The sequence below is a fragment of the Orcinus orca genome, chromosome 11 (genome assembly GCF_937001465.1).
Source record: "Orcinus orca chromosome 11, mOrcOrc1.1, whole genome shotgun sequence".
Lineage (NCBI taxonomy): Eukaryota > Metazoa > Chordata > Mammalia > Artiodactyla > Delphinidae > Orcinus > Orcinus orca.
In genome coordinates this window covers 42,646,918-42,672,325 of record NC_064569.1, presented here as the reverse complement: position 1 = coordinate 42,672,325, position 25,408 = coordinate 42,646,918, and the positions used below count along the sequence as shown (strand labels likewise).

General features: G+C 51.7%; 1 protein-coding gene across 3 annotated transcripts; it reads right to left on the bottom strand.

Annotated features, from left to right (window-relative positions):
* Positions 1 to 1,160: 1,160 nt before the first annotated feature.
* ESPL1 (extra spindle pole bodies like 1, separase) lies at positions 1,161 to 22,018 on the bottom strand. 3 transcript variants are annotated; one of them, XM_033436179.2, is made up of 31 exons: positions 21,957 to 22,018; positions 21,420 to 21,512; positions 20,180 to 21,238; positions 19,794 to 19,898; positions 19,515 to 19,635; positions 17,417 to 17,553; positions 15,872 to 16,065; positions 15,329 to 15,568; positions 14,961 to 15,105; positions 14,714 to 14,852; positions 14,381 to 14,520; positions 13,299 to 13,433; positions 12,130 to 12,249; positions 11,463 to 11,634; positions 10,942 to 11,070; positions 10,653 to 10,809; positions 9,643 to 9,752; positions 7,527 to 8,515; positions 6,733 to 7,087; positions 6,373 to 6,534; positions 5,788 to 6,001; positions 5,496 to 5,686; positions 4,496 to 4,623; positions 4,249 to 4,371; positions 3,219 to 3,374; positions 2,937 to 3,110; positions 2,707 to 2,811; positions 2,408 to 2,523; positions 2,163 to 2,246; positions 1,830 to 1,994; positions 1,161 to 1,527 (listed from the first exon to the last, which is right to left on the bottom strand). In XM_033436179.2, exons 2-31 carry the CDS (start codon positions 21,498 to 21,500, stop codon positions 1,326 to 1,328), a joined length of 6,348 nt encoding a protein of 2,115 aa, XP_033292070.1. In that variant the 5' UTR covers positions 21,501 to 21,512; positions 21,957 to 22,018; the 3' UTR covers positions 1,161 to 1,325. The 3 variants fall into 3 exon arrangements, with proteins under 3 accessions (XP_033292070.1, XP_004274311.1, XP_033292071.1); XM_004274263.4 differs by having other exon boundaries at positions 21,825 to 21,965; XM_033436180.2 differs by having other exon boundaries at positions 6,373 to 6,495; positions 21,825 to 21,965.
* Between the last annotated feature and the right edge of the window lie 3,390 nt (positions 22,019 to 25,408).

Here is a 25,408-nt window from a genome sequence, read left to right as displayed (position 1 = left end):
TATGGTCCTCCGTCCCGGAAGGGAAGGAAAGGCTGGTTAGTCTCTGTGACTCCCATTGGAAGAGAAAGGGTAGAGGCACTTTATTTTCTCACAACGTCCCAAGCCTAGCGTAGTCAAGTTGTAGCAAACAGGATTCCTACGCTCAAGGAACCTAACCATAACCACAGCGTTGTAAAGCAATGTATGCTACTCCACGTAGGTGGTATAAATCTAGTGACAACAGGCAAGGAGGAAGCCTGTGAAGTTCTCCGAGTCGGGGGGAGTAGCACTGTGAAAGGAATGCTTTGGGCAGATGAAGCGGGAGTCTGGCGGTGGAGAGAACACAAAGGAGGCCCGTTATCAGCTAAAAAGTACAGCAGTGGGTTTATTAATCAGTGCAGTGTGCTAAATTACCATGTGCTAGAAGTGAGGGATACATAAGAGTGTTAAGATACGTACTTCTGGGGGCTTCCCTGGTGGCGCAGTGGTTGAGGGTCCGCCTGCCGATGTAGGGGACACGGGTTCGTGCCCCGGTCCAGGAAGATCCCACGTGCCGCGGAGCGGCTGGGCCCGTGAGCCATGGCCGCTGAGCCTGCGCGTCCGGAGCCTGTGCTCCGCAACGGGAGGGGCCACAGCAGTGAGAGGCCCGCGTACCGCAAAAAAAAAAAAAAAAAAAAAAAAGATACGTACTTCTGAACTTAATCTAGTTGGAGAGATAAACCGTACATCAGCATCAGAACCCCCCAGAATCTGCTGCTAAAGTGCATGGCACTAACAAGTGTAACAGCTGTTTGTGGGGAAAGGACAGCAGCCTATAACATCCGCTTAGGAGGGGGGCAAAGCAACTGAGGCATTAAACTTGTGTCACTCCCAGGATACCTGAGGGCAGGAAGACAGGATAGACATGAGGGTACCTGGCCAAGACACTCTCAATGGATCTGTCTCTACCTTTACTTGGGCCTTTGTCCCCACTTAATAGCATTTTGATGCCCCTCTCTCCTTCAGCTTTGTCTGCTGAGGCCAAGACAGGCCCAGCTTTGTCTGTTGGTTTTGCCTTTCTTCCCAAGACTCTCAGACTTGAACTCCTGCAAGCTATTCTTATCTATTTATAGTACTACACAGTAGGAAGCCAGCAATAGTCTTATCTTCAAATGTTCTCAGAGGAACTACACAAAACAGGGTTTAAGTGATGTATCTTTATTATATTAAAAATTAAATCAAAAGGAAATGTTGCATATAAAACACTGGGGAAAATCATTTAAAATATTTATCGTAAGGGCCAAATCTAAGTTTGGAGGTAGAACAGTCACATGGCTTCTATCAGCAACAGGAGAGCTCCAAGGGGGTCACTGCAGGGAGACAGGCAAGCCATAGGCTACAGGTGCAGCCCCAATAAGATACTTGAGTCGGGGAGCCTGGCGGGCCTGGCTGACATAGTACAGAAGTGGGGCTCCTGGGCCTGCTCCAAGCCAGCCCTGCAGCAAAGCCTCTGTGTAGCGGTCAATGTCACGGTCAGTCACATCCCAGAGGTTACCTAGAAACAGGGGGCTGGGAAAAGAGAAGGAAGAAATACAAAGTAAGGGTCTAAAACAGAACACCTAGGAAAACACGACTGGTGGTGGTGGTGGTGGTGGTGAGTGAGTTGAGAGGGATTAAGCCAATGAGGAAATCCCTTGACCCATAGTTCCAGGAGGAGGATAGAGGATGGCAAAGGGTTAAGGGCCCAGGTATGCCAGGGAAGTAGGGTGGGAGGAAGGAGGTGGGGCACAAAAGAGGAAGGATTTAGGGTTCAGACCTGGGAAAGCACTTGGGATGGGGACCTAGGATGGACTTTGCCCCTCGAGACTCACCAGCCAGCCATGATATACTTGAGCACGATGCCAGCCCCCTCCAGGTTTCCGTGCACAGCCAGGGCTGCACTGCTGCAGCCGAACAGCAGGGCCACCGCCCGGCAGCTCAGCCGCAGGACAGCCTGCCCATCCAGGAAGCGGGCACCAGCCCCATGCCCTGCATAGCTGAGGCAGAAGGAGGCGAGATGAGCCTGACCTAGCAGGGCCAGGCCTCTGCTGTGTCTCCAGAGGTGTCCTGAGCCAGTCAGGGGCTCCAAAGCCCCAGAGCAAACCGTGGTGATACCCACCCTGTGGGACTGTCCCTCCCCCCACCTCCCTGCCCTGAGCACTCACATGTACAAGTCACGCTCCGCCAGGGCCGCCTGCACCTGTTCTGGGCTCGGCACCTCCCCGACCACCCCTTTCCAGCCAGCTTCACTACAGGGAAAAGGTAGGAGTAAGAAGGGTTACGGGGCAAAGAGGGCAGAAGGAACAGTAGGGAGAACGTGGGCTGCAACATTTGATTCTGGAGAAAAGGACATTTGCCCCTGTGTTGTGCTACCCCTCCCCACCCCGCTTCTTACTCTTCTCCCGCTGACCTGCTAAAATGAGCTCGGAATTGCTCCTCTGTGCTTGACAGGTTATTGTGGGGATTCAGGACGTAGAAGGTACTGCGAGGATCCACACCTTGGCTCAGCACCGACGAGGCCCCGGACTGATGGGGAGACAGTGGTGATCAGAATCCTGGTCTGGCCCAAGGGCCCAAGCTCCCACAAACCCCAAGCCCCTTTCCACAGCTGATCCATTCCTAAGACCTCCTTCTTCTCTTCCCAGGTTTCTCTACCTTTTCTTGCCCAGTCCCCAATCACCCCCAGTCCCCACTCCCTGAACCCCGCACCTCTTTGATGATGGAGTAGCTGAGTAGGAATCGGAAGGAGGGCAGCCGAGTGACAGGCAGGGCCCGGAGGCTGGGCATGCTCTCCCACGGGAGCTTCTGTAGGTCCTGGGCAAAGAGCACTCAGAGGTTACTGTCCTGAGCCAGGGGTACACAGGAGTCAGAAAAGGCATGGCGGCGAGTAGCTACCCACTGCCCACCAGGCGCTGCCCCTCCGGCCCCTGGCTCCTTACCTTGTCCAGCACCAAGACAAGATGCCTACTGCTTGGTATCGCCGTCTGACCCTGTAGACGCTCTACTGCCTCACTCAGGAGCTCTTGGGCTCGTTCTGGCAGGGCTGGGCACAGCCCATAAGCCAGGGCCTGAACGTCCTGTGGGGTGAGGGTACTGGCACCGCTGAGCATGATCTGCAGGGGAACAGTGGTCATTGAGTACCATAGCTCCCATCTCCACCCTCAGTGGCAGGTGGGAAAGTTAAGGCTACCTTCTTCCCCTTCCCTGATTGCTCAACTCACTTTCAGCAGAGTGGGGTCAGGATACTTCCAGCCACATTCCTGCAGCAATTCTTGTAGACGGGAGGCCTCCTGGGCAGGGCCGGGGTCCTCACTGGATGGCAGCAACAGCCTCCGCCAGCAGCCCAGCACATACTTCTCTAGGGAAGTGGTGAGAACCTGAATGCAGAACAGAGCTGTCAGTCAGAAAGGAAGCTGAGTTTCTTTCCCCACAGGCACCGACATGTTGGAGACGAGGAAATGGGTCTTCCAATAAGTGGATGTGCCTTACTTATCCTACTGCCAGTCATAAAAGGCAAGAAGCGAGAAACATTTTTTCATTTGTTGAGACTCTGGGGGAGTATAGATAAGACGATTTGTAGGGGGACTTCCCTGGTGGTGCAACAGTTAAGAATCCGCCTGCCAATGCAGGGGACACGGGTTCGAGCCCTGGTCTGGGAAGATCCCACATGCCGTGGAGGAACTAAGCCCGTGCGCCAAAACTACTGGGCCTGCGCTCCAGAGCCCGCGAGCCACAACTACTGAAGCCTGCGCGCCTAGAGCCCGTGCTCCGCAACAAGAGAAGCCACCGCAACGAGAAGCCCGCGCAGCACAACAAAGAGTAGCCCCCGCTTGCAGCAACTAGAGAAAGCCCGCGTGCAGCAATGAAGACCCAACACAGCCAAAAAAAAAAAAAAAAATATATATATATATATATATCTTTAAAAAAAAGATGATTTGTAATAAATCACTACGTTTTGACAAATACGAACAGGTGGGCAAAAGCTAAAGCCAGGAAGTGAAATGAAAGCTGTGGTCGGGAGGCTGATACTTGGGCTTAACTTCTTTTTTTGTACTTATCTTTAAACATTCCATTGCCATAACCCCTTCCAGTCTCAGACTCTTGTTTAAAGTGCTTCCCAAGTGACGTAACTTTTTATTTAGGCCTACACTTCCAGAAAGGACTTGAGGTGGCTCAGCAAGAACCTGGGACCCCTGAGAGAGAAGATATTCCTAGGGCAGGCCGATCCCACCCCACGCTGGGGACACACACCTCCATCCTGCGGTCCAGTTCCAGCCGCCCCGTCCACCATTCCCGCTTGTCAGTACAGCTGCTGTTCTCTTTCTGTTCCTTCTGGATGGCATCAAACTCTTTCAGGGCTGAACTCACAGAAAGCTGAGGGAGATGGGGTTGTAAGAGTTCTGCTTGTCCACGTGACCTCCATCTCTCCATCCCCCAGCCACAGCTTGACCAGAAGCCTGCCCCAGCCCAACTTTGCTCCCGAGCCCAGAAAACCTACCTTGTTCTGGGCAGTGGGGATCTGCACAGTGACTGGGGGATTGTCTTTTTCCAGCCGGGTCAGCAGGAGGGTGTCACCCATGGTTCCAGGCTGGAGGGTGGCCAGGGCCAACACACACACGGTCACCCCTGACACACAGGACGTGCCCAGAGTTATTTCAGCTGTTACAAAGAATTCCCTTCCCTGTCTTCTGCATGCAATCCCTGTCCATCACTCAAGACAACTCCTAGAAGATTTCCCTGGCCACTGGAGTTCAAAGGTGCTCTCCCTTACCCTAACAGCTCCCTGTAGTCAGAGACCATGTTTTGTATTTATTTGTGTCCCTACAGAAACTAACAACCACTACCCCCCACCACTCCCCACATACAGTGAGGCACTCAAATCATCCGTGAACATGTTTCGTGTTAGCATAGGAAGACCCATGACACTTGAACCAACTTACCCCTAAAGAAAGAAAAACACTGAATTTGCTGGTAACTCAAATTGAGATTCAAAAAAAAAAAAAAAGAGGGGCTTCCCCGTGGCGCAGTGGTTAGGAATCTGCCTGCCAATGCAGGGGACACAGGTTCGAGCCTTGGTCTGGGAAGATCCCACATGCCGTGGAGCAACTAGGCCCGTGAGCCACAACTACTGAGCCTGCGCGTCTGGAGCCTGTGCTCCACAACGGGAGAGGCCGCGACAGTGAGAGGCCCGCGCACCGCGATGAAGAGTGGCCCCCGCTCGCCGCAACTGGAGAAAGCCCTCGCACAGAAACGAAGACCCAACACAGCCAAAAATAAATAAATAAATTAATTAATCAGAAAAAAGAAAGACTTCTAGATTTAAGGTATGTCTGTTTGGTGAGAGTTACAAAATGTCTAATCAATGGAAAATTTATGATCCTTCCGTAAGGATCATAAACGTGTGTGTGAACTAACTAATGCCTTAAACTCCTTCACCCAACTCTTCCCTAAGAAGATGAATAAAAGAACAGCAGAGGCACTGATGCCTGCCGCCATACCACTGGGGATCAGAGCCAGGCGCTCCTGGAAACTCTCCTTCTCAGGCTGGGGGAAGTGGCCAGATCCCGATGCTCTGAAGGAAAAGAGGTGCTGGATGCAGGCCAGGGGTATGTCTCCAGGCCTCTCCTGGAGGTTCAGCCCCTGCAGCTGCTCTGCTATTTCAAGCGATCCTCGGCGCTTCTGGGCCTTGCTGCAGGCAACACAAGAGGGGGTGAGTTCTGCCTCCTTCAAAGTCTGGACCACTCCCCCCAGTCTGTCCCAGCACAAGCCTTAGGGATGGTGGGCACTCACCTGAGCTGCCTGTGGAGGTGGATGAGCAGCTGGTGGCGACAGGTGATGGAGACAGACTCGGTGACAAGGCAGGCAGTGGCGTAGGGATCCCGGTGGCCCAGGCACAAGGCCAGGAGGCGGCAGAGGTGAGCGTAGAGCCCACTAGGAGGGCAGTGACTGACCCCACGGAAAGCAATGCTTAGTGAGTCACAGATGGAATCCAGGATAGAGAGACCTAGAGGAAGGTCAAGACACCGATGAATCCCCGACTTCCTAACTGATAGGAACTTTCCAAGAATGAGTGTCTGTCTCCTCTCCCACGTGGAAAACAGCAGGTACCACTTATGAAGGGCAGTGTGCCAAGTGGGGAGCTACGCAGTTTACAAGCATCAACTCTCTCCATCCTCCCCAAATTCCACCTTACGGTTAAGTAAATTGAAGCTCAGAGAGGTGGAGTGACTAGAGTTCAGCTAGTAGACAAAGAGTGCTAGGATTCAAACCCAGGTCAAAGGCTACCAGATCCAGATGGTCCAAAACCAGAACCAAGGACAGTAATGGAAAGGCACTGGGATCAAGTGATCACACCTTTGTGGTTAGCATACTTACTGACGGCTACGGGGGCCGAGGGGAGTCGCAGCGGAGGACCAAGATCCTTGTCTCTCTCCTTGTCTGGGCCCCGGACGGGCAGCTCTTCTTTGCTGGCATCCCGTCTCAACACCTCACATTCTCCTATGGATGAATCGAGCCCTGGAGCTGGGGTCTTCCCACCTGGGCAGACAACACGACTTTCCTGTAGAGTTCCCTCTTCCTGCCATCCCCTTTGCTCTCCCTTCTAGGGTCTGGTCCCAGAGCCAGCAAAAGAACTTTCTTCCTGTTCCATCTTTGGCACCAGTTATTTCTCATGTTTTGGCCCCAGGGCAACCCCAAAAAATCATGGACCTCTATTTTCCACCCTTGCCATTATACCTGAGGCTGAGTCTTCCCCATCAGGGCCCCTGAGGATCTCAAAGCTCATTTCCATCTGCTTGTCAGTCAGTTCCTCCTCAAGGATGGTCCTCATCATCTCGGGGCCCAGCTCCTCACAATGTCCTGATGCCAGCTTCTTGACCCTCCAGCTTCTACCACTGAGGCCAGGGTGCCCAGGGGCACTGCCTGGGGCGGCCACCGAGTTTGTCTTCATGCTCGGGCCCTTCCTGGCCCGGCCCCGGCCCCGGCCCCGGCCGCAGCCCCGGGAAGCAGTGCCCCGTCCCTTGGGTCCCTCTGCAAGCCGTGCCCCAACTGAGACAGGGTCTTCCAGGTCACTGTCATCACTGAAGTTCACCTAGGATGGTGGGAAAGGGAGAAGGGCCAAATGACGAGACATTGTCCGCCAGCAGGTGGCGCTGTGGAGGCGCCATCATAGAGGCCCTTGGGGAAGATTTAAGAATCAACCTCCCAGGTATTAGGCCACACTCAACCAGGGGCAGTAACCCTGGGTTGTGGAAGGAGGGAGGGGAGGAAGGAAGAGAAGATAAGGAGGATGAAAAGGGAAAGGAACCGTATAGAGTGAAGAAAAGTCCCTTCTGTCTGAAACAAAGATGGACTTGAACTAGGTCTTGCTGTGGAAGATATAGGGGTCCTGCAGTAACAGAGCTTAAGGTTCCCCACCCCCACCCCCGCCAGCCCTAGGAAGCTATTCCAGAGACACCTGCTCTGCAGAACTCTCCTGCAGGATCACCCCCACTCAACACCAGTACCACCTAGCCACAGTCCCATCTCACCTTGAGGCGTGTCTGGGACCTCTGTTGTACCCTGGGGGCCTTGGGAACCTCAGGCTTGCTCTTTGTAAGGAGGACTTCCTCAAACACAGTGAAGGGGACACGAGGGCCACCCTGCCTGACCCGGCCTGGGGGCTTAGGTGTACAGGGTGGTCCTCCACCTTCCAGACCTTTCAGAGAGGTATTTGAGAGCGGCAGGGTAGCAGAGACCTCTTGCTGGCGTCTTCGTCCACAATGTTTTTGGCTCCAAGGCTTAGAGTGTTCTGAGCCTGCAGGGGTCTTTACTGATGATGGCTGCCAGCCCCAGGAGCTCGCAAAAAGTCGAGGAGTGCAGCAGCTGAGGCTAGCCAGCTTTGCAAGGGCCTGAACCAAGAGCAGGTGGGCTCGCCAGGGCTCCAGGTGGGGTATCCGAGCCACCACAAACTTTAGCCCCAACTCCAGGATCTTCCCCAGGCTCTTGTTTGACGGCTGGCTCAGCCCCTCCAGTGCCAGCTGTGCGTATGCCTGAGCCGAGATCTCATCGAAGAGGCCCAGGACAGGAGAGGGGGGTGCTTTGTGATTCAGGGAAGCTTGTAGAGCTTGGGTGAGGCGCTCACTGGCTGCGGGGCAACACTTCAGCACAACCTGCAGCAGATCCAGGCCCTGGGCCTGATGGCCCATGGCCAGCCTCGTGCCCGCTGCGATCAACACCCAGCGCAGACAGACTGCTGAGAGGACAGGGCTGGCACAGAGTGAGCAGTCACAAGTGGGCAAATGGGTCAGGAAGCCAGGGCTGGGCTGGGGCTTTGTTTTCAGGATCGGGGAGGAGTTAGTAGAAGGTGCTACAGGGCCAGGCTCCTTGGCCACGGTGGCCACCAGCTCCAGGTCAGGGCCTCTTAGAACAAGCTCTTCCTCTGGAAGCTCTGGAGGATGGGGCACCCAGGCCCGCTGCTTCCCCTTCTGCAAGTGGACCTTCTTCACAGAGTCTGGGTGTTGCGCTAGTCCGACAAACTCTGAGGGAAGAGTGGAAAAAGAATTACAAAACTGGGAGAAATGATACCAGTGTGTCCTGAGCTACCTCAGCGGCCAACGACCTATGTTATTTACTTACTAACTGTTCATATACGTTACTGTACTAACATACTAAATATTAGCATCCGTGCTATTTTTTCGATAAAATCCTGACATTTTCTGCCCTTCTAACAATGCATCAGCACAGCCCACAGAGCCCCCATTTCTGCAGCTCAGAAGGCTGCATGGCTCAGACCAGAAGGCCGGCACCCAGAGGCCCAAGTCTTAATCCTGTCTCTGGCCCCTGACTAGCCCCATGATCCTGGCCTCAAACATTGAATTTCTCAATTTTCTGAGTTTACAAATGAAAAAACTCTATGTTCCCAACTCAACTTTCCAGGATTTTGTGTGGGTCCAGTGAAACACTACAGGTAAAAGTGGTTGATAAGGAAAAAAAAAAGCACCATAAATACAATATTTTATTATTAGCTTAAACCCTTCTGAGGATGCTACATTTGTGCTGCCCCATACAGTAGCCACATGTGCGGCTACTGAACACAGGAAGTGTGGCGAGTACCTAAGGCACTGAATATTCAATTTTATTTAAATTAAAATATATTAGCGCTGGGAATTCCCTGGCAGTCCAGTGGTTAGGACTCAGTGCTTTCACTGCAGGGGCCCGGGTTCAATCCTTGCTCCAGGAACTAAGATCCCGCAAGCTGTATGGCACAGGCAAAAAAAACAAAAAAAACCAAAAACAGAAAAACAACAACAACAAAATATATATACATATGTATGTGTCTATACGTGTGTGTGTGTGTGTGTGTGTGTGTGTGTGTGTGTGTGTGTGTGTGTGTGTGTGTGTGTGTGTGTGTGTGTGTGTGTGTGTGTGTGTGTGTGTGTGTGTGTGTGTGTGTGAGAGCACTGAAAACTAGAAGCAGGTAAGGTAGTCCTGGACAGCCCATCTGAAGGAGGGACACCAATGGTCTGACTGAAGTGAAGGGAGCTTTGCCCTGGGACAGAAGTCAGTCTGATTTAGAAGAGAACCTAACCTTGACATGTAAAGCTGTGTTGCTGTGCGTGCATCACTCTCACCACCGCCCACGGGCATAGGGGCCGGGCTGCTCACCTGTGCAAGACTCGAGCAAGAACAGAACCTGCTGCAGGTCCGACTGACAGAGGTCGATGTCATTGCGCGCCAGCTCCAGCTCCCCCTTCAGCACCAGGAACAGGGCACACCTGGTTGGGAGAGAAGATGACGACCCATTAGTGGAATCCTTTGTTTTCCTGGAGAGTCCTTTTTTTTTTTAAAATAAATTTATTTATTTATTTGTTTGTTTGTATTTTTGGCTGTGTTGGGTCTTTGTTGCCATGTGCCGGCTTTCTCTAGTTGCAGTGAGCGGGGGCCACTCTTCATTGCGGTGCATGGGCTTCTCATTGTCATGGCTTCTCTTGTTGCGGAGCACGGGCTCTAGGCACGCGGGCTTCAGTAGTTGTGGTATGTGGGCTCAGTAGCTGTGGCTCGTGGGCTCTAGAGCGCAGGCTCAGTGGTTGTGACGCACGGGCTTAGTTGCCCCGCGGCATGTGGGATCTTCCTGGACCAGGGCTCGAACCCATGTCCCTTGTAGTGGCAGGCAGATTCTTAACCACTGCACCACCAAGGGAGCCCTCCTAGAGAGTCTTTCTGCCCCTTTCCCAGGCAGAGCCATCACAGTCTTTTCCAGTGTCCAGAAGGCCTTTAATTCCTAAGGCTGACTTCAGGCACTCCCTGACGAAAACCCTCTACACTCATCTCTCAAACCAACTCACCCTCGTGCCTGAGGACAGGATTTCCCAGACCGAACTCCTCACCAAAAGGATCCTCCAGGCGAAGAGATTTAGGGAAACATTGTATACTAGATCTCCCTTTTGGAGATTGATAATGTGTGTTAGCATACTGGAGGACATGGTAAGTCCTATAGGAAATGAAAACATCTAATCTTGATTAACTCAGCATTTCCCACTTGTTCGCCATGGAATGCATTCTTCCACCAGCCCGTCCAAATATAACGTTAATCTGTGGAACAGTTTGGGAACCCACGGTCAAGGTCGTAGGCACTCAGGTTTGGGAATCGGCATCCTCTTGGGCCCTGTACTCACTGGCGCGGTATCTGCAGCTTTGTTGTAAGTTTCAGGGCCTCCAAGCAAAAGGCTTTGGCTTCGCTCACACTACCCAGGTGGACCAGGCGGGAGACCAGCTTCTCCGAGCAGCTTAGCACCTCAGTAAGAACCTGCCATTTTTGTACCAGATTTTCACCTGTAGCAAAGGAGAGAGACGAGACCATCATCATGTGGAACCAGGACCCGAGCCTGGATCCTCTGCAGACATAACTGCCAGCCCCGCCATCTAGCCTGTTCCTTCCACCTTAGCTCTCCTCCTCGGACTTACCGTAGTCCAGAAATGGTGTCTCCACAGCTGTCTTCTGAGCCGAGAGCACATCGCTGCCCATGAGCAGGAGGATGATGCTTCGGAGGAGCTTGTGGGCGTCGATGAGCGCTATCTCAGGTGTCTGCCAGCCTGCGCAAGCGTGGGGGGAAGGGGGGAGTGACAAGAAGGGAGATGATGTGGCCAGAACTTCCACCACCTTCAAACAGTAAGAAAGCAAATGCGAAGCATGCTCTCACCCTCTCCCCCCACACTCAAGGCAGACAGAGCTAATCAATCACAGAACTCTCTCCCCCGAGGCCACACGGAGTCTCAGAACCCTTGTCAGTGTCGTGTTCAGGGCAGTCACTGAGCAGTCAGTTAGAGTCAGCAAGCAAGCTGAAACTCATCTGCTATCCCAGGCCTGCTCTGGGCAGCTTCTAGTTAGGCTCATCCACGCAGCTGGACAGCAGAGGGGACGAGGGCAGAGAAGAGCTGACAGCGGAAAAACCACACAAGGAGGGCCATCCACCCTCTTCTTTCACCTTGGGCACAGAGCTGCTCCCACAGGGAGGCCGAGAGGCTGCCTGATGAGAGGCTCAGGTAGACTGCCACAAGCTGCAAGGCCTGGACGCGCAGCAGGTACCAGGCCTTGGATGGCCTCTGGAGGGCAGGGTCCCGAAGCACAGACAGCAGCAGAGAGGCACCCTCAGCCACCTGGGGGGAGGGGGCAGGGGCGGAGGAGAGCAGTGAGTGAGGCAGGATCAGCAATTCAGAGCTCAAGGTGCCCCTACGGATCATGTAGCCCAAACCCCTGCTTTTCAGATGATAAAAGCTGGAGAGCAAACCAGAGCCTGAAAGGGCAGGAGACTCAGCCAAGTCACACAGCTAGTGTGTGAGGAAGCCCAGCCTTTTGGATCCCACTGGATCTCCAGTCGAGGGCGCCAGTGTCATCCCAGTTTCTAGTCACGGGACAGACTTTCCCCCTGGCCCCAGAGGGAGCTGGAAAAGGATGAAAAGGATGGAATGGCTCCTAGAGAAGCACACGTGGACGATCCACGGGAGAGGGCAAGGCGAGATGTTTCTGCTCCTCGGGGCCATGAACATTCTCCCCAGCTCCAGGGAAGCCTCAGGAGCCAGACAGGTTATCTGGAGAATCCTAAAATCCTTCCCATACCCAAGACCTTCGGGGATCAAGAAAGTGAGAAGCACCTTCTGGCAAGCACAGTAGAGCTGACTTCGCAGGAGGTCACAGGTCAGGGAAAGGAGCAGGCATGTATCTGTGGTGCGATCCAGAAGCTTCAGACTTGATTCTGCCTCTTCCAGGTACAACTGAGGAAGCAGTCGGGGGTGCGTGAGCATGCTGGTGAGGAGAGGCAGCCGGACTCTCCAAATTAAAGCAGATTAAAGCATTTGCAAGCAAAATGTTGACCTTGTCCAATTAAATATTAAATTATCTCAAATATTATAGTCTACGTAGGAATTATTCTCACTCACTAAAATGCTCATTTAGTACCTTTCTGTTAACCATTAAGCTAGAGAGACAAAGCTGGATAAGCTGTAAGCAGGCCCTTCCATCCAATAGCTTGCAATGCGGGGGCGGGGGGGGCGGGGGGGGCGTGGGCACCCAGGACCCAGGGAAAGTGGTTGATTTTACCCTTGAAGAAGGGGACATATAAAATGCTTTATGAAGGAGACAACTGAGCTAGACCTTGAAAAGAAAGTATGGGTTTGCTGAAGGAAAATAAAGTTGGGGCGAGGGTGCATTTAGGGTGAAGGGTCTACCACAACCAAAGACAGCGGGGTACGTATGAGGAATATAAAGTAAGTGGTACAGATTAGCATAAAGTTCATGGTGTGGAGCGGCGAGACAAAGAGTGAACCAGAATACAGAAGGTGTGCAATCCAGAGTAAAGGATCTGGACAGTATCCCTCAGGTAGCGGAGAAGCCAATGTAATCCTTTAAGCAGGAAAAGAGATAAGATCAGATCTGTGCCTAACATGATGCCGCTAGTAGCCGGAGTGGAAAAGGGAGGAACTGGAGGCCAGGAGACCAGTTAGGATACATTGTTAACAGCCCTAAGTGAACAAGAAGCATCAACTGGGACAACAGAAATGGCTGGGAAACCCCGGATTAGCAGCGTATTGCCAGTGCAGACTAGGTAAGACTGAATGAACAGTTGGTTTGGCAGTGGGACGGAGAAAGATGCCTCCTCTCCCCCAGCTGCGTCCCAACCACTCCACACTTTACCATCCTTCAGCCAAATGTGGCACGGAAAGCAGAGAAGCCACTCCTTCAGTAGCCTACCTTCTCAGAGGAGAGCTGGGTCACCGAAGCCAGGTCCCCCTGCAGCCCCAGGCTAGCGCGGCTGGGCACTCACCTGGGCGTAGCTGGGACAGCCGAGTGTCAGGAGGAGCTGGGTGACGTGGCAGGAGGAGCCGGCTGCCTTTGCGTGGTCCTCCAGTCTCTGGGAGACGATCCGTATGAGCAGGAAGACCTCCAGAGCTCGCAGGGGCTGGGAGGCCAGGAGCAGAACATTTACCCAGCTCGCGCTCAAGCCTTCATTTCTAGCCCCTCCTCTCCAGCCCTTTGGGACCTTGGTCTGACCTGAGGGCCTGGCTGGAATGTGGCCACCCAGACCGAGCAACCACTGGCCATCCTCAGGGAGCCGGAGAGGAGAGCAGCGAGGGCGTCTGCAAACCCTCCTACCCCCTCACTTGTTTTAAAGCCCACACGCCAGTTGTCTTCAATAGTCAGGATTTCCTGAGCGTTTGCTATGTGCCAGGCACTGTGCCAGCTCACTTTACTGTCATAGCAACTCTAACCCTAATCTTACAGACGAGGAAACTAATAGGTTAACATATGTTAAGCTGCTTGTCTAAGTTCGCATAACACGTATGTGGTAGAGCCGAGACTCAAATCTAGGGCTCAGGCAGCTTCCCAGGCTCCTCCTGCTAGGAATATGACCTAATGCCCACAGTAACAAAGATCCTCTATGTGCAACGTCCTTTTTCAGAGGTTCCTAACATGGGGTCCAGGGAAGAGCTTCAGGGAGTCCTTGAAACCTGACATTGCATGTAAAAATGTAAAATTGTATCTGTAGGCATTTATGTATTTTTTCTGAGTATACAGGTCTCAAATTATCTGATAGTTATCAATAATTATGGCTAACGTTTGAGTATTCCGTTTACACACACCATCTTTCACGCATTATCTCACTGAATGCTAACAAGGCTATGAGTTAGTAGTATTATTACCCTCATTTTAGAAATAAGGAAATGGGCTTGGAAGGTTAAGCAACTTGTTTAAGGCCATGTACTAGTAAACGCTGGAGCCTAGATTTAACTCAGGGAGACTGGTGACACAGCCCACACTGGATGACATGACTTCTCAGCAAGGACACAGGCCAAAGAAGGTGAAGGAGCTGGGTTTCTGGCCCGTGTCAACGCCCTGCCCCGTTACCTTTGCCACCAGCTGATAGAGGGCCGCTAGGATCTGTAGGGAGGCTGCTGTCTGCTGCAGACACCGCACAGCGGGGGCCTGCCCCTTTGTAAGCACCTCTTTCCATAGGGCCAGGGCTTGGTCCAGGCATGTGGACTGAGCTGTAAGTCAGAAGAAAGGGACCAGCCATTCTCTCAGTGTGGGCATCTGGGGAAAGGTGGTCCTCTTCCCCATAATGGCCTCTGCCCTTGTGCCCACCGTCCACTCCACAGGGCAGCCTCCCTCACACCTGGGGCACCCACAAGAAGCCACAGAGGAGGCCCCATCCCACCACACTACGTTCACGGTCCTCACCAGCATCTGCAGCCAGGTTGAAGGCAATGTTACTGTATAGGAAATGATCTTCCTGGAGTTTATCTTCATATTTCAGGTCATTGACTTCAAACTCCTCCAGGTTACGAGGGGCCTGGGCCCTCCGATCCCGCTCAATACCCTGGATGGGGCGACCAGGGTGAAAACACGGTTGTCACGAGCTTACTGGGGCCCAGGGAAAATAAACCCTGTATCCAGTCCTGCTCAACCCCACAGCAGCCATGCTCACCTCCTGCATTTTGGCCTCCAGGGTACAGATGTAGAGCCACAGCAGGGCCTGTGCTTTATCATCCAGAAGCCGATCCTCGGCCTGGGCCTCGGGCCTCACAGACTCCAGAAGCTGCAGGGCTTCCCGGATGGCATCCAAGGCAGAGCTATAGGGAGAAGACGCACTTAAGCCAGGCTACTGTGAGTGCCTGCCACGCTGCCCTGGGAAGGGCCTTCTGCAGCACAGCTGGCCTCATCCTTTGAATTGAGTTCCCATGACCACAAACTCAAGGGGGTGCTCAGGGACGTGGAGAGGGAAACGGGCTCCAGGAAGGGTAAGAGGAGCTAGGGCAAGAAGCAAGAGTGGCCTTCCCAGGCCTTCCTCCTCACCAGTCGGTCTGCTGGGCAAAGTCGTGATAGCAGAGCACCTGAGCCAGTTCCACCAGGTGGGTGGCTCGGGCCCAGGCCCCGGCCGGAGTTTCCTCGGGGCTCAGCTCCAGCAGGTCGCAGATGACATTGAAACGTTCCTGCCCCGTGTTGGCCCGCACCGCCTTGTAGGTCCGCAGCTCCTCCCTGAGCAGGACGGCCAGGGTCTCTGGGTCCCAGCCGCTCAGGCTGTCTCGCAGCGTCCTGAGAGAGGGCAGGCTCAGCACCGGGGAGCCCATGAAGCACGGCGCCTCTGCCCCAGGCCAAGGAGTCCCCGCCTCAGCTTGCTGAGAGCTCAGTTTCCAGTGGGGAAAGCAAGAGCAATTGCCTGTCACCGCTGTCCCCCCAGCTACCCAGCACAGTGGCTGGCACACAGTCGGCACTCAATCCATAATGATGAATGGAGGAAACAGTGCCTTTTTCAGACATGAGGATGAATGTGACCATGAGTGCCAAAGCAGCCCTCTCCAGGGGATAAAAATGGTTGTCCCCTCCCCACCAACTCACTTCAGCTGTAGCTCCTTGTCTCCGGCTCTGGCTGCATCCATCTTGACCCGGACCCAGAAGGCGACTGGCTCAGTCATGTGTTTGGGGCCACAGGGCTGCAGGGCTGCCAGCCACAAAGTCACCATCTTGCAGCCCTGGGCCTGTTTACCCAGTTTCTTCAAACTCTCTACGTGCAGCCGGAAGCATCTGTGCAACTGACCAGAGGAAGAAAACAGACCAAACTGGAGAGAGGAAGCAAGGAGTCTGTACCATGGGGGAGGATGTGTGCGCTCAGGGTCCTCCTGCCCCCAAGCCCGCCCCACAGACACCTAAGAACTAAATATCTGGGTGCTCTCAACCTGAGGCTTCGACCCATCCCACCCATATATCCGTCACCCACACCCCTGCAAACCTGCTCCTTCTTTTTTTTTTTTTTGTTAGAAGATGTTGGGGGTTAGGAGTTTATTAATTTATTTATTTATGCTGTGTTGGGTCTTCGTTTCTTGTGCGAGGGCTTTCTCTAGTTGTGGCAAGCGGGGGCCACTCTTCACCGTGGTGCGCGGGCCTCTCACTATCGCGGCCTCTCTTGTTGGGGAGCACAGGCTCCAGACGCGCAGGCTCAGTAGTTGTGGCTCACGGGCCCAGTTGCTCCACGGCACGTGGGATCTTCCCAGACCGGGGCTCGAACCCGTGTCCCCTGCATTAGCAGGCAGACTCTCAACCACTGTGCCACCAGGGAAGCCCCTCCTGACCCTTCTCAGCAAATCACCACCTTCTCCTGAGCTGGAAAGGCGAGACCATCTTGGCCTCTTCCTTCTCCCTCCCTCACACCAGTCACTTTCCAGGTTAATCCTTGACTTCTTGCAGTCACCCACTTCTTTCCATCCCTTGGGAAGCTGTTTCAGTTCAGACGCCCACCCTTTCCTGCCTGGGCTGCTAGAGCCGCCTGGGTGCCTGGTGTTGTCCTTTCCTTCTGTTTATTCGCCACAGTGATGCCGAGAAGCCCAAGATACCAATCCGATACCAGGCCTCCACTTAAATCGAGAGGCTCATCAAACGAAACCCAAGGCCCTCTCTGACCCGTCTTGCCAACCCATCATTTCATGGGTATTCCTGCTTTATGACAGTGGTTCTCACTCTGGTTGCCCAAAGGACCACGTAGAGGAACTTTAAGAAAAATATCCAGATGCCTGGGCTCCAGTGCCAGAGATTCTGAAGCAATTAGCTTAGGACAGGCTTTAGAATTTTTTTTTTTTAGTTCACTCAGGTGATTCTAATGTCTAGTCAGGTTGAAAACCACTGGCCCAGGACAAGGCTAAATACAAAAAGTGAATCAAAAAAAAAAAAAAAGTAAATATGAAGGCGTGGTGAGATTAAAAAAAAAAAAAAGTGAATGAATCAAAATAATTAAATAACAGTACAGGTGAGGTCCGGGAAACACTGCCCCAGGCACTGCTGCCAACATGCAGCTCCTAACTCTACTCCAAGGCAGGGTCCTGGCCAGGCCCTTTCATGCTACTCGAGCCCCCTCCTCCCTTCAATATAACCTCCCTCCTGCCCTCATACCTTCTCAGGAGGCACCTCAGGATAGGTGTCTGGCTTTGCCAAGCCCAAGTGCTGACAGAGGGGCTCGGAGATGGCACAGGCCTCGGCATAAAGCTTGTGACTATAGAAGTTGTAGGCCAGGTTACTGGTGTAAGAGGCTGCAAGGGAGAGAGACGACAGCTGACCGAAGGAATGGTTCCACTGCCCTCTGCTGTTGGAGGGGCAGCAGAGAGATGCTAAACCTGTGGTCAGCTCAGCAGTCCCCAGATCAGCCAGGCACCCCCATCGCTAGGGAATGAGAACGGGACAGCTCTCCCCTTCATGCTCCAAGTCAGCCCATGCCCTCCATTCCAGGAAGGTAACCCCACAGCAGCCAGCCTGTCTGCACTTGTTTTACAAGAGCCAAGTCCTCATCCCCACACAGGGCCTGTCTCTCCTCACATGCCAATCTCTGTCCTCATCTTGCTCCAAAGGTCAGCATTTTGGGGGAAACGCTCTGGCCTATCCTTTACTTCCCTCTCCTTCCCTCATTCCACTGAAGCCACAGTAGCCTCCCTGCTAGTCCTTGAACACGCCAGCCCCTCTCCTGCTGCAGGGCCTTGACACTGGCTGTTTCCTCTGCCAGGGGACGTCCTTTCCCAGTTTTCCACATGGTCAATTTCCTCACACCCTCCAGGCTGTGCTCATGTCACCCTCTCCAAGAGGCCTACTCGGACCACCTTTTTTTTTTTTTTTTGGCCACATGGCATGTGGGATCTTAGTTCCCCAACCGGGGATTTGAACCCGCACCCCCTGTACTGGAAGCATGGAGTTCCAACGACTGGACCGCCAGGGAAGTCCCTGACCACCTGTTTAAATGGTAATTTGCCCCCCCTCACCTGCCCTGACCTCCTAATTCCCTTTCTTATCCTGCTCTACTTTTCCTTTCCCTCCATATTTCTGATCACTTTCTAACATGTTGTACTTCAATTATTCTACTGTTTATGGTCTTTCTCCCCCAACCAGAATGTGGCTTCATGAGAGCAGAGATCTTTGTTTTATTTACTGACATATCTAAGTACTCAGAACAGTGCTTAGCACATAGTAGGTACTCAATAAATATTCACTGAATGAATACAATTTTCCTAAGTTCTAGTTTAGGCAGCTTCTTGGCTATCGATGTAGATGGCTGGGAGAAAATAAAGAAGGTCTTCAATATCAATACTCTGTGGGAAGAATTTTCATACTATTAATTTTTGTGACTCCTGATGACCTGTGGCCAGGTTCAACCTGATAATATGAATATGAAAAACGCTCCAAAACCTTCTAGTGACTGAACTCATTAGGTTTATATGATTCAAACTAAAGGGCTATGCTTTTTGTAAAACTGAGGGGGAAATTTATTATGAAATACAAAACAGGTAAAACTAATTGATGCTGTTAGGATAGTTAGTGGTTACTGTTGGGGTGTGGGGACCAGAAGGGGGCACAAAGAGGGGTTTTCTCAGGTGTCTATGTCATGCTCTGTTACTTGACCTAGATGTTGGTTACAAACCAAGCTCACTTTGTAAAAATCCATCAAGCTGTCTGCTTATGATCTTTGTATTTTCCTGTATGTATATTTCAATAAAAAGGGTGGGGAGAAATATTCATGCCTGTTGGTTAATATATACGTATACATAGTATATATACATATAGTAGATATACACAGTATATCTCTAGAGGGATACATAAGAAATTGACCATATTAGCTGCCTCTGCAGAGTGGGACTTGGGTGACTAGGATTAAGCACAGTAGAGGGACTTTTCGCTGTACGCCCTTTTGTGCAATTTGTATTTTGAATCATGTGAATGTTCCACCTGGTTTTAAAAAAATTAAGTTATAAATGTTCTACATTTTCATGAAACAAATACCAAGTCAGATTTCAAAGCCAATGAGAAAAAAATTCACATCTGCTATGATAAATGAGCCTCATCACTTCTCTCCTGCTGTTAAATACAGAGATCCTTATAAATATCCTTCTCACTGCCTCCCTAAGCCATAGGGAGGTCCCACAGAACTATCCAGCTACTGCTACTTGCCTGCCTAACAAGCGATGACCCTCCCAAGAACCCTGTATCTGGGCCCTAGGACACTAACCAGTCATCCCCAGGTAGTCAGTCAGCTCTCGGCCTGACAGGCCCTGTAAGGCCTCCATCATCCAGACAACAGTAGATTTGCAACTTTCCACTAGCTGGGCCAGGTCAGCCAAATCACCTTCCTGAAGGGACAAAAAAGGTGAGAGGAAACATAATAGGTCTAAGGTGATGTCCACCCCACCTCGTGTCCAAAGCCAAAGCAACCCCAAAGCTCTACTGAGGGCAGTCAAGCAACTCCAGACCCTAGGACCGGTCCAGGTTTTTTGATTCCAGATGGTACCTGACAGCCTTGGGCAAAGTCATAAACCACCGTAGTGTAGAGGTGAAGTCCCTGAAAGTGCATCTGAACCAAAGCCTGCAGTTGCTTGGCGGAGTCCCCACAGACCTGAGGAAGGAAGGGGGAGCTTGGTTCGAGGGACAGGGAGCTCCAAGCTGAAGACTGGCCCAGAGCCCTGGAGAGCTGAGACAGCCGGGGAGTAGGAAGAAGGACATCAGGATGGGCCACTGCCCTCTCAGCATATACGAGGCTGCTTGCTGGCTGGCAGGCATGGTCCAGAGAGCAGCTTACCAAGGCGGGAGCCAGGGCTTCCAGATCTTACCCAAGACCCTAGCCCGATGGAGTCCACAGAACCACATTCCCACCCTACCTCTAGGTCCTTAACTCACGCCATCCTGCAGCTGCCGGATGAGGCAACAGTAGCTTCCAAGAAAAGCAAAGAGGCCCAGAATGGCATCAGGTCCATAGTGCCCCTTGGTGCCTCGCTCCAGGACTGAGAGGAAGAACTGGCAGCTGTCACACAATGCCCGCAGTGCGGGTGACGGCGCCTCCATGCTGTTCTTCAGGACAGCTGATGCCTTGAGCAGAAGCTTGGCCACCGCCTGGGGTCCTCCCTCGCCAACCTGCTGAAGTTCAACTGCCAGCTGGCAAAGCTGGAGGCTGGGGGCCAGACTGGTGCTCCTCAGGTAATCGTAGGCCTTCTCCACTGCCCTCGTGGCTCTGGCGTGGTGGTGGCCCCAGCAGAGGCGACGGCAGTGTTCCAGGGTGAGCTCCAAGAGACAGAGGGCCCTCTGCGGGGAAAGAGGACCAGGAGAGCCCCCTCCCTCTCCCACCAAAGCTCTGATCACATGCCTGGAGAGCAGGTCACCTAGGAAATCAGCATCTGCTTCATTCAGACCATGCCCACTGCCTTCAAATAGCTGATTGGCAGCTACCACTCGACAGGCTGTGGGAGAAGCAAAGTGGGGAACCTCACAAGGGGTACTTTCATCCTCCAAGAGTACTAGAAAGCTCAAGGCCTTTAGCCGAGCTGACAATGCAGCCTGCCGCTCCACCAGGGCTTCTGCCCCCTTCCAAAGCAGAGAAAAGCTGCCCCGAGCCACAGCCTCATAGTCCTGGGGAGCAGCTTGTCGAGAACACTGCACCAAGCAGGTATGGAGGGGCTGAGCGACTCGGAGTGTGGCCTCTGGGATTCCCTGTGCAGCAGTGTTCCGCAGAAAGATGAAGAGAATTCGTTCCAGGTAGAGGGGTGGGCGCTGGGGTGTAGACATCAAGTAGCCATCGCAAGCCACCTCTGCCAGCTCCAGCAGGCTCCCCAGGTGCCTAGGGCAAGCCAGCCTGACAGTCAGCTGCTGGTTGCAAGCCCTCAGGATGGCATCACAAGCTTGCCTCCTCTCGGCATCAGATCGGCAGCTGGGAGAATCAGGTGGAAGCTTGGACAGGAACTCCTAGGAGGAGAAGAAGATGTGAATGAGGCTACCAAAGGAGAAAAAAAAAGACAGGGAAAGGAACTAGAAACGAGATTGCTCAAGAGTGGATCTCCTACTAATCTGTCTCTTCAAATAAGTCAAAAAACAAAACAGCTCAGCTTGGTAAGCCAGGTGTATCCACAGCCAGACAGCACTCCACCTTCAAGTCAGGCAGCAGCCCTTCAGCCTCCTTTGGACTTCTTAGCAGAGTCCCAAAGTTGACTCCTTTGAAGCTCCTCATGGTGCCGCGGGACTAGGGGAAAGAAAACGGATTAGGGAAGGTGGAGAAGATTTGTAAAGGAGCTAAATGAAGGGCGGGAGAAGGGCTTGAAGGCCGCGGAAGGCGGGGGGTGGGGGTGGGGGCAAAAAATCCCATCAGAAATCCTATCGGAAAAACATACATGCCAAGACGCCGGGCTCCCGTTATAAACCGACGCTTCTGCTATTCCTTCCTCCCAGCCTATCCCCAGCCTCACTACCCGTCCCACCAACCAACGCCCCACACCGGAGGCCTCCACCGAGCTCTTCAGCACCACCAGGACGTCCCGAGGTCTCCCGACCCTACCTCGTAGAGACGCCCGGCCTCTTCCTCAAGTCAGCGCTGGGGCCCCATTCACCTCGGCGCATACATACGTTCACGAGTACCTCCAGGCCTTCCGTCCCAGAGATAGTTCTTCTGCCCAGAGGCAGGACTTACCCACTAGACTGAGTACTCCGCAAGGATCCAAAATGTATCCTTCGTTTTCCGCGCCAGCCCCTCCTTTCAAATATGCCCGGCGACCAATCAGCGAGAGCTACGTAACGTCGGCGGGCCGCGAGGCGCGCTGGGAGTTGTAGTTTACTCGCCGCGCTGCGTCCTCACGTGACGCCGGCCGGCGGGGTTTAGCCGCTATGAGGGCGAAAGCTTTTCGGGAATGCGGGTTTTTCCACATTTTCTAGTCGGGGCCGACTTCCTCAGCTACGTGTAGTTTAGCTGCTATTGTGAAGGCCAGTCCCCTGCCTCCTTCTCCTCCCCTTTATCTTCAGAGCTCGGAAAGAGTTTAAATTTGCAGACAAGGGAAATAGGTTAGATAACAAAAAGAACTTACTTGGAAACTCGCGGTTTGGGTTACTAGGAAAAAAGGGTATAGCCTTTCATGGAATTCTTTAAAAATATAGTTTTCCGGGGCCACTGACATGAGTACTGTGGCGACTTCCAGCTCTCTCTGCCTTCCAGCCTTGCTCCTTGCATCAGTTGGATTGTTTGAGGAAGACAGAGGATCTTCTTGATGGGGGATGGAGGGTAGAGGGGTGGGGTGGAAGCTGTGAGTTACGACGGGAAACTCATTCACTGGGATATTTCGCAGTTTTTAATCGCTTATATTCGGTAAGTACTAACTACTTCCCCAAACATACACGTTCACTTGGGTCTGCTTCTCTTCCCTTCCTCCAAAGAATTCAGTTCACAACTTTGGGTCCTCCAGTTAGCTTTTCCCTGATGAACTCTATTAACTCATCCTTCTCTATTATTGGTTTTCTTCATCATCATCAACCTCTTTTAGGAGCTGAGAATCTAGCAGGGAAGACTATTTAAAAACAAACAACAAAAAAAAGCAGTGACGAAGAATCTCAGCGCTGTAATGGTAATATTGCTGCAGGGGCTAAATGTGTATGATACATCAGTTCTCTCAGTACTCATTTCGTCTTGCTTACTCCTTAGCAGTCAGTGCTTTGACAGTGTTCTAGGACTTTTTCCCTATGTATATCTATTTGATTCTCCTGAAGGGCAGAAAACATCCTTTTTTTTTTAAAGAAGATGTTGGGGGTAGGAGTTTATTAATTATTTATTTTTGCTGTGTTGGATCTTCGTTTCTGTGCGAGAGGTTTCTCTAGTTGTGGCAAGCGAGGGCCACTCTTCATCGCGGTGCGCGGGCCTCTCACTATCGCAGCCTCTCTTGTTGCAGAGCACAGGCTCCAGATGCGCAGGCTTAGTAGTTGTGGCTCACAGGCCTAGTTGCTCCGCGGCATGTGGGATCCTCCCAGACCAGGGCTCGAACCCGTGTCCCCTGCATTAGCAGGCAGATTCTCAACCACTGCGCCACCAGGGAAGCCCTAAAACATCCTTTTTTTATGCGTCTTCTACTTCTAACAAAAAGGAAGTTCTATAGAGATCAAAAAGTGCTGACAAGGGACTTCCCTGGTGGACCAGTGGGTAAGACTCCTCACTCCCAATGCAGGGTGCCCAGGTTCGATCCCTGATGGGGGAACTAGATCCCGCATGCATGCTGCGACTAAGAGTCTGCATGAGGCAACTAAAGATCCCGCATGCGGCAGCAAAGATATGCCACAACTAAGACCCGGTGCAGCCAAAATTAATTAATTAAATGGTCCACATAAAAAAAAAAAAAGAACTACGATAAAACTGAAAAAAAAAAGTGCTGACCAATGTGAATTTGAGTCACATAATTCAATCCCTCACTTGAATCCCTGATGTTTACAAAGAGACAGTACGGGACAGTGAAAAGAGCTTTCAACTTGAGTTTGGACAGAGGAGCCAGGTTCTAGTCCCAGCTGAATTTATTATTAATCTGTGAAATGGGGTAGTAACATCTAGCCTCGCTCCCTGCCAGGGATTCTGCCAGCCTCAACTAGAACAGATATGAAATGCTTTCCAAAGGCCCAATGAGGCTTCGCAGCCGTTAAAAGGCGTGTTTTATATATAATGACATATGAAGATGCCAGAGATACATGAATGCTTGTTATAGTCTTCCTATGGATTTCAATCGTTTTAAAAAGAGAAAACCAAGATATACTTTTATGTAAAAAACAAGATATACTTTTATGTAAAAAACAAACAAGTTGCAACATGAAAGCTATGATTCATTTTTATTAAAAAGCATTCTATGCACTAGACTATAAACATTTAACAGTGGTATGACGAGCAGGCTTAAGGGAGCCTATCATTTTTTACATTTTATATTTCTATATGTATTTATATTTGTAATATATTTATACATCAATATAAATATATGTATTTTAACATTATATACACATGTATTTACATTCACATATTTATATTAAATATATATTTCTGTATTTGCATTTGACTCTTTTACAATGAACCCATATTACTTTATTGTTAAAAATAATTATTGGGCTTCCCTGGTGGCGCAGTGGTTGAGAGTCCGCCTGCCGATGCAGGGGACACAGGTTCGTGCCCCGGTCCGGGAAGATCCCACATGCTGCGGAGCGGCTGGGCCCATGAGCCATGGCCGCTGAGCCTGCGCATCTGGAGCCTGTGCTCCACAACGGGAGAGGCCGCAACAGTGAGAGGCCCACGTATCGCAAAAAAAAAAAAATTATTAAAGCAAATGTGACATATTTTTATAACATTAGGTCTGATCCCAAGCATGACAAACTTTTGTTTGTCTAATAATTCTATTCTGTGGTTCTGTGGGGAAGTGGTGGCAAAAAATAATAAAAGCAACAAGGAGAACCACAGGATTGGGGTTAGGGAAAGTGTGTTGGGGAGTGGAACCTAGACCCAGCCAAAGGGTCATGGCTATTCACTGGGGATAGCCATTCCCCTCCCTGAGCAGGGACTGAATTTCCAGGAAGAGGTCATTCTCCAGCCTCAGAACGCAGTACTGTCCTCATGACCCAGTCCTCCTGCCTTCTTGTCCATTGGCTCCTGGTTCCTTGGGCTGTTTCTGTTCTCCTCAGGATCACTTAAATGCTCCAAATAAAATAATTATATATCCAGCTGGATGGAAAGTCAGAAAATCAGGAGCCTCTCTTAGTGAAAGATGGTGGTGTGTATCAAGTCTGACACCAAGCTGACCTTCCCACTTGAGGAAGAGGAAATGAGTTCAAGTGGAACACACTGACACCCTCCTCAGCTGCTCACATACCCCAAAGTAGAAGGCTTCTCAGATAGCTTGATCCTGCTCTCTGGGCCAGGACCAAGGATAAACACTGCTGGGAATCACCCAACCACTGGGATGGGTTGGAAAGTTCTACACCCCATTACAGTCCCATCCACTCATTCTCACACCCAAATCTGGCTAGGCTCAGCTGGATTGAAAAAGTTAAACAATAAAATATGAAAGCAAACACTTATGTAGTACTTACACTGGGGGCCAACTGCTGCTCTAAGGGCTTAATTTAATC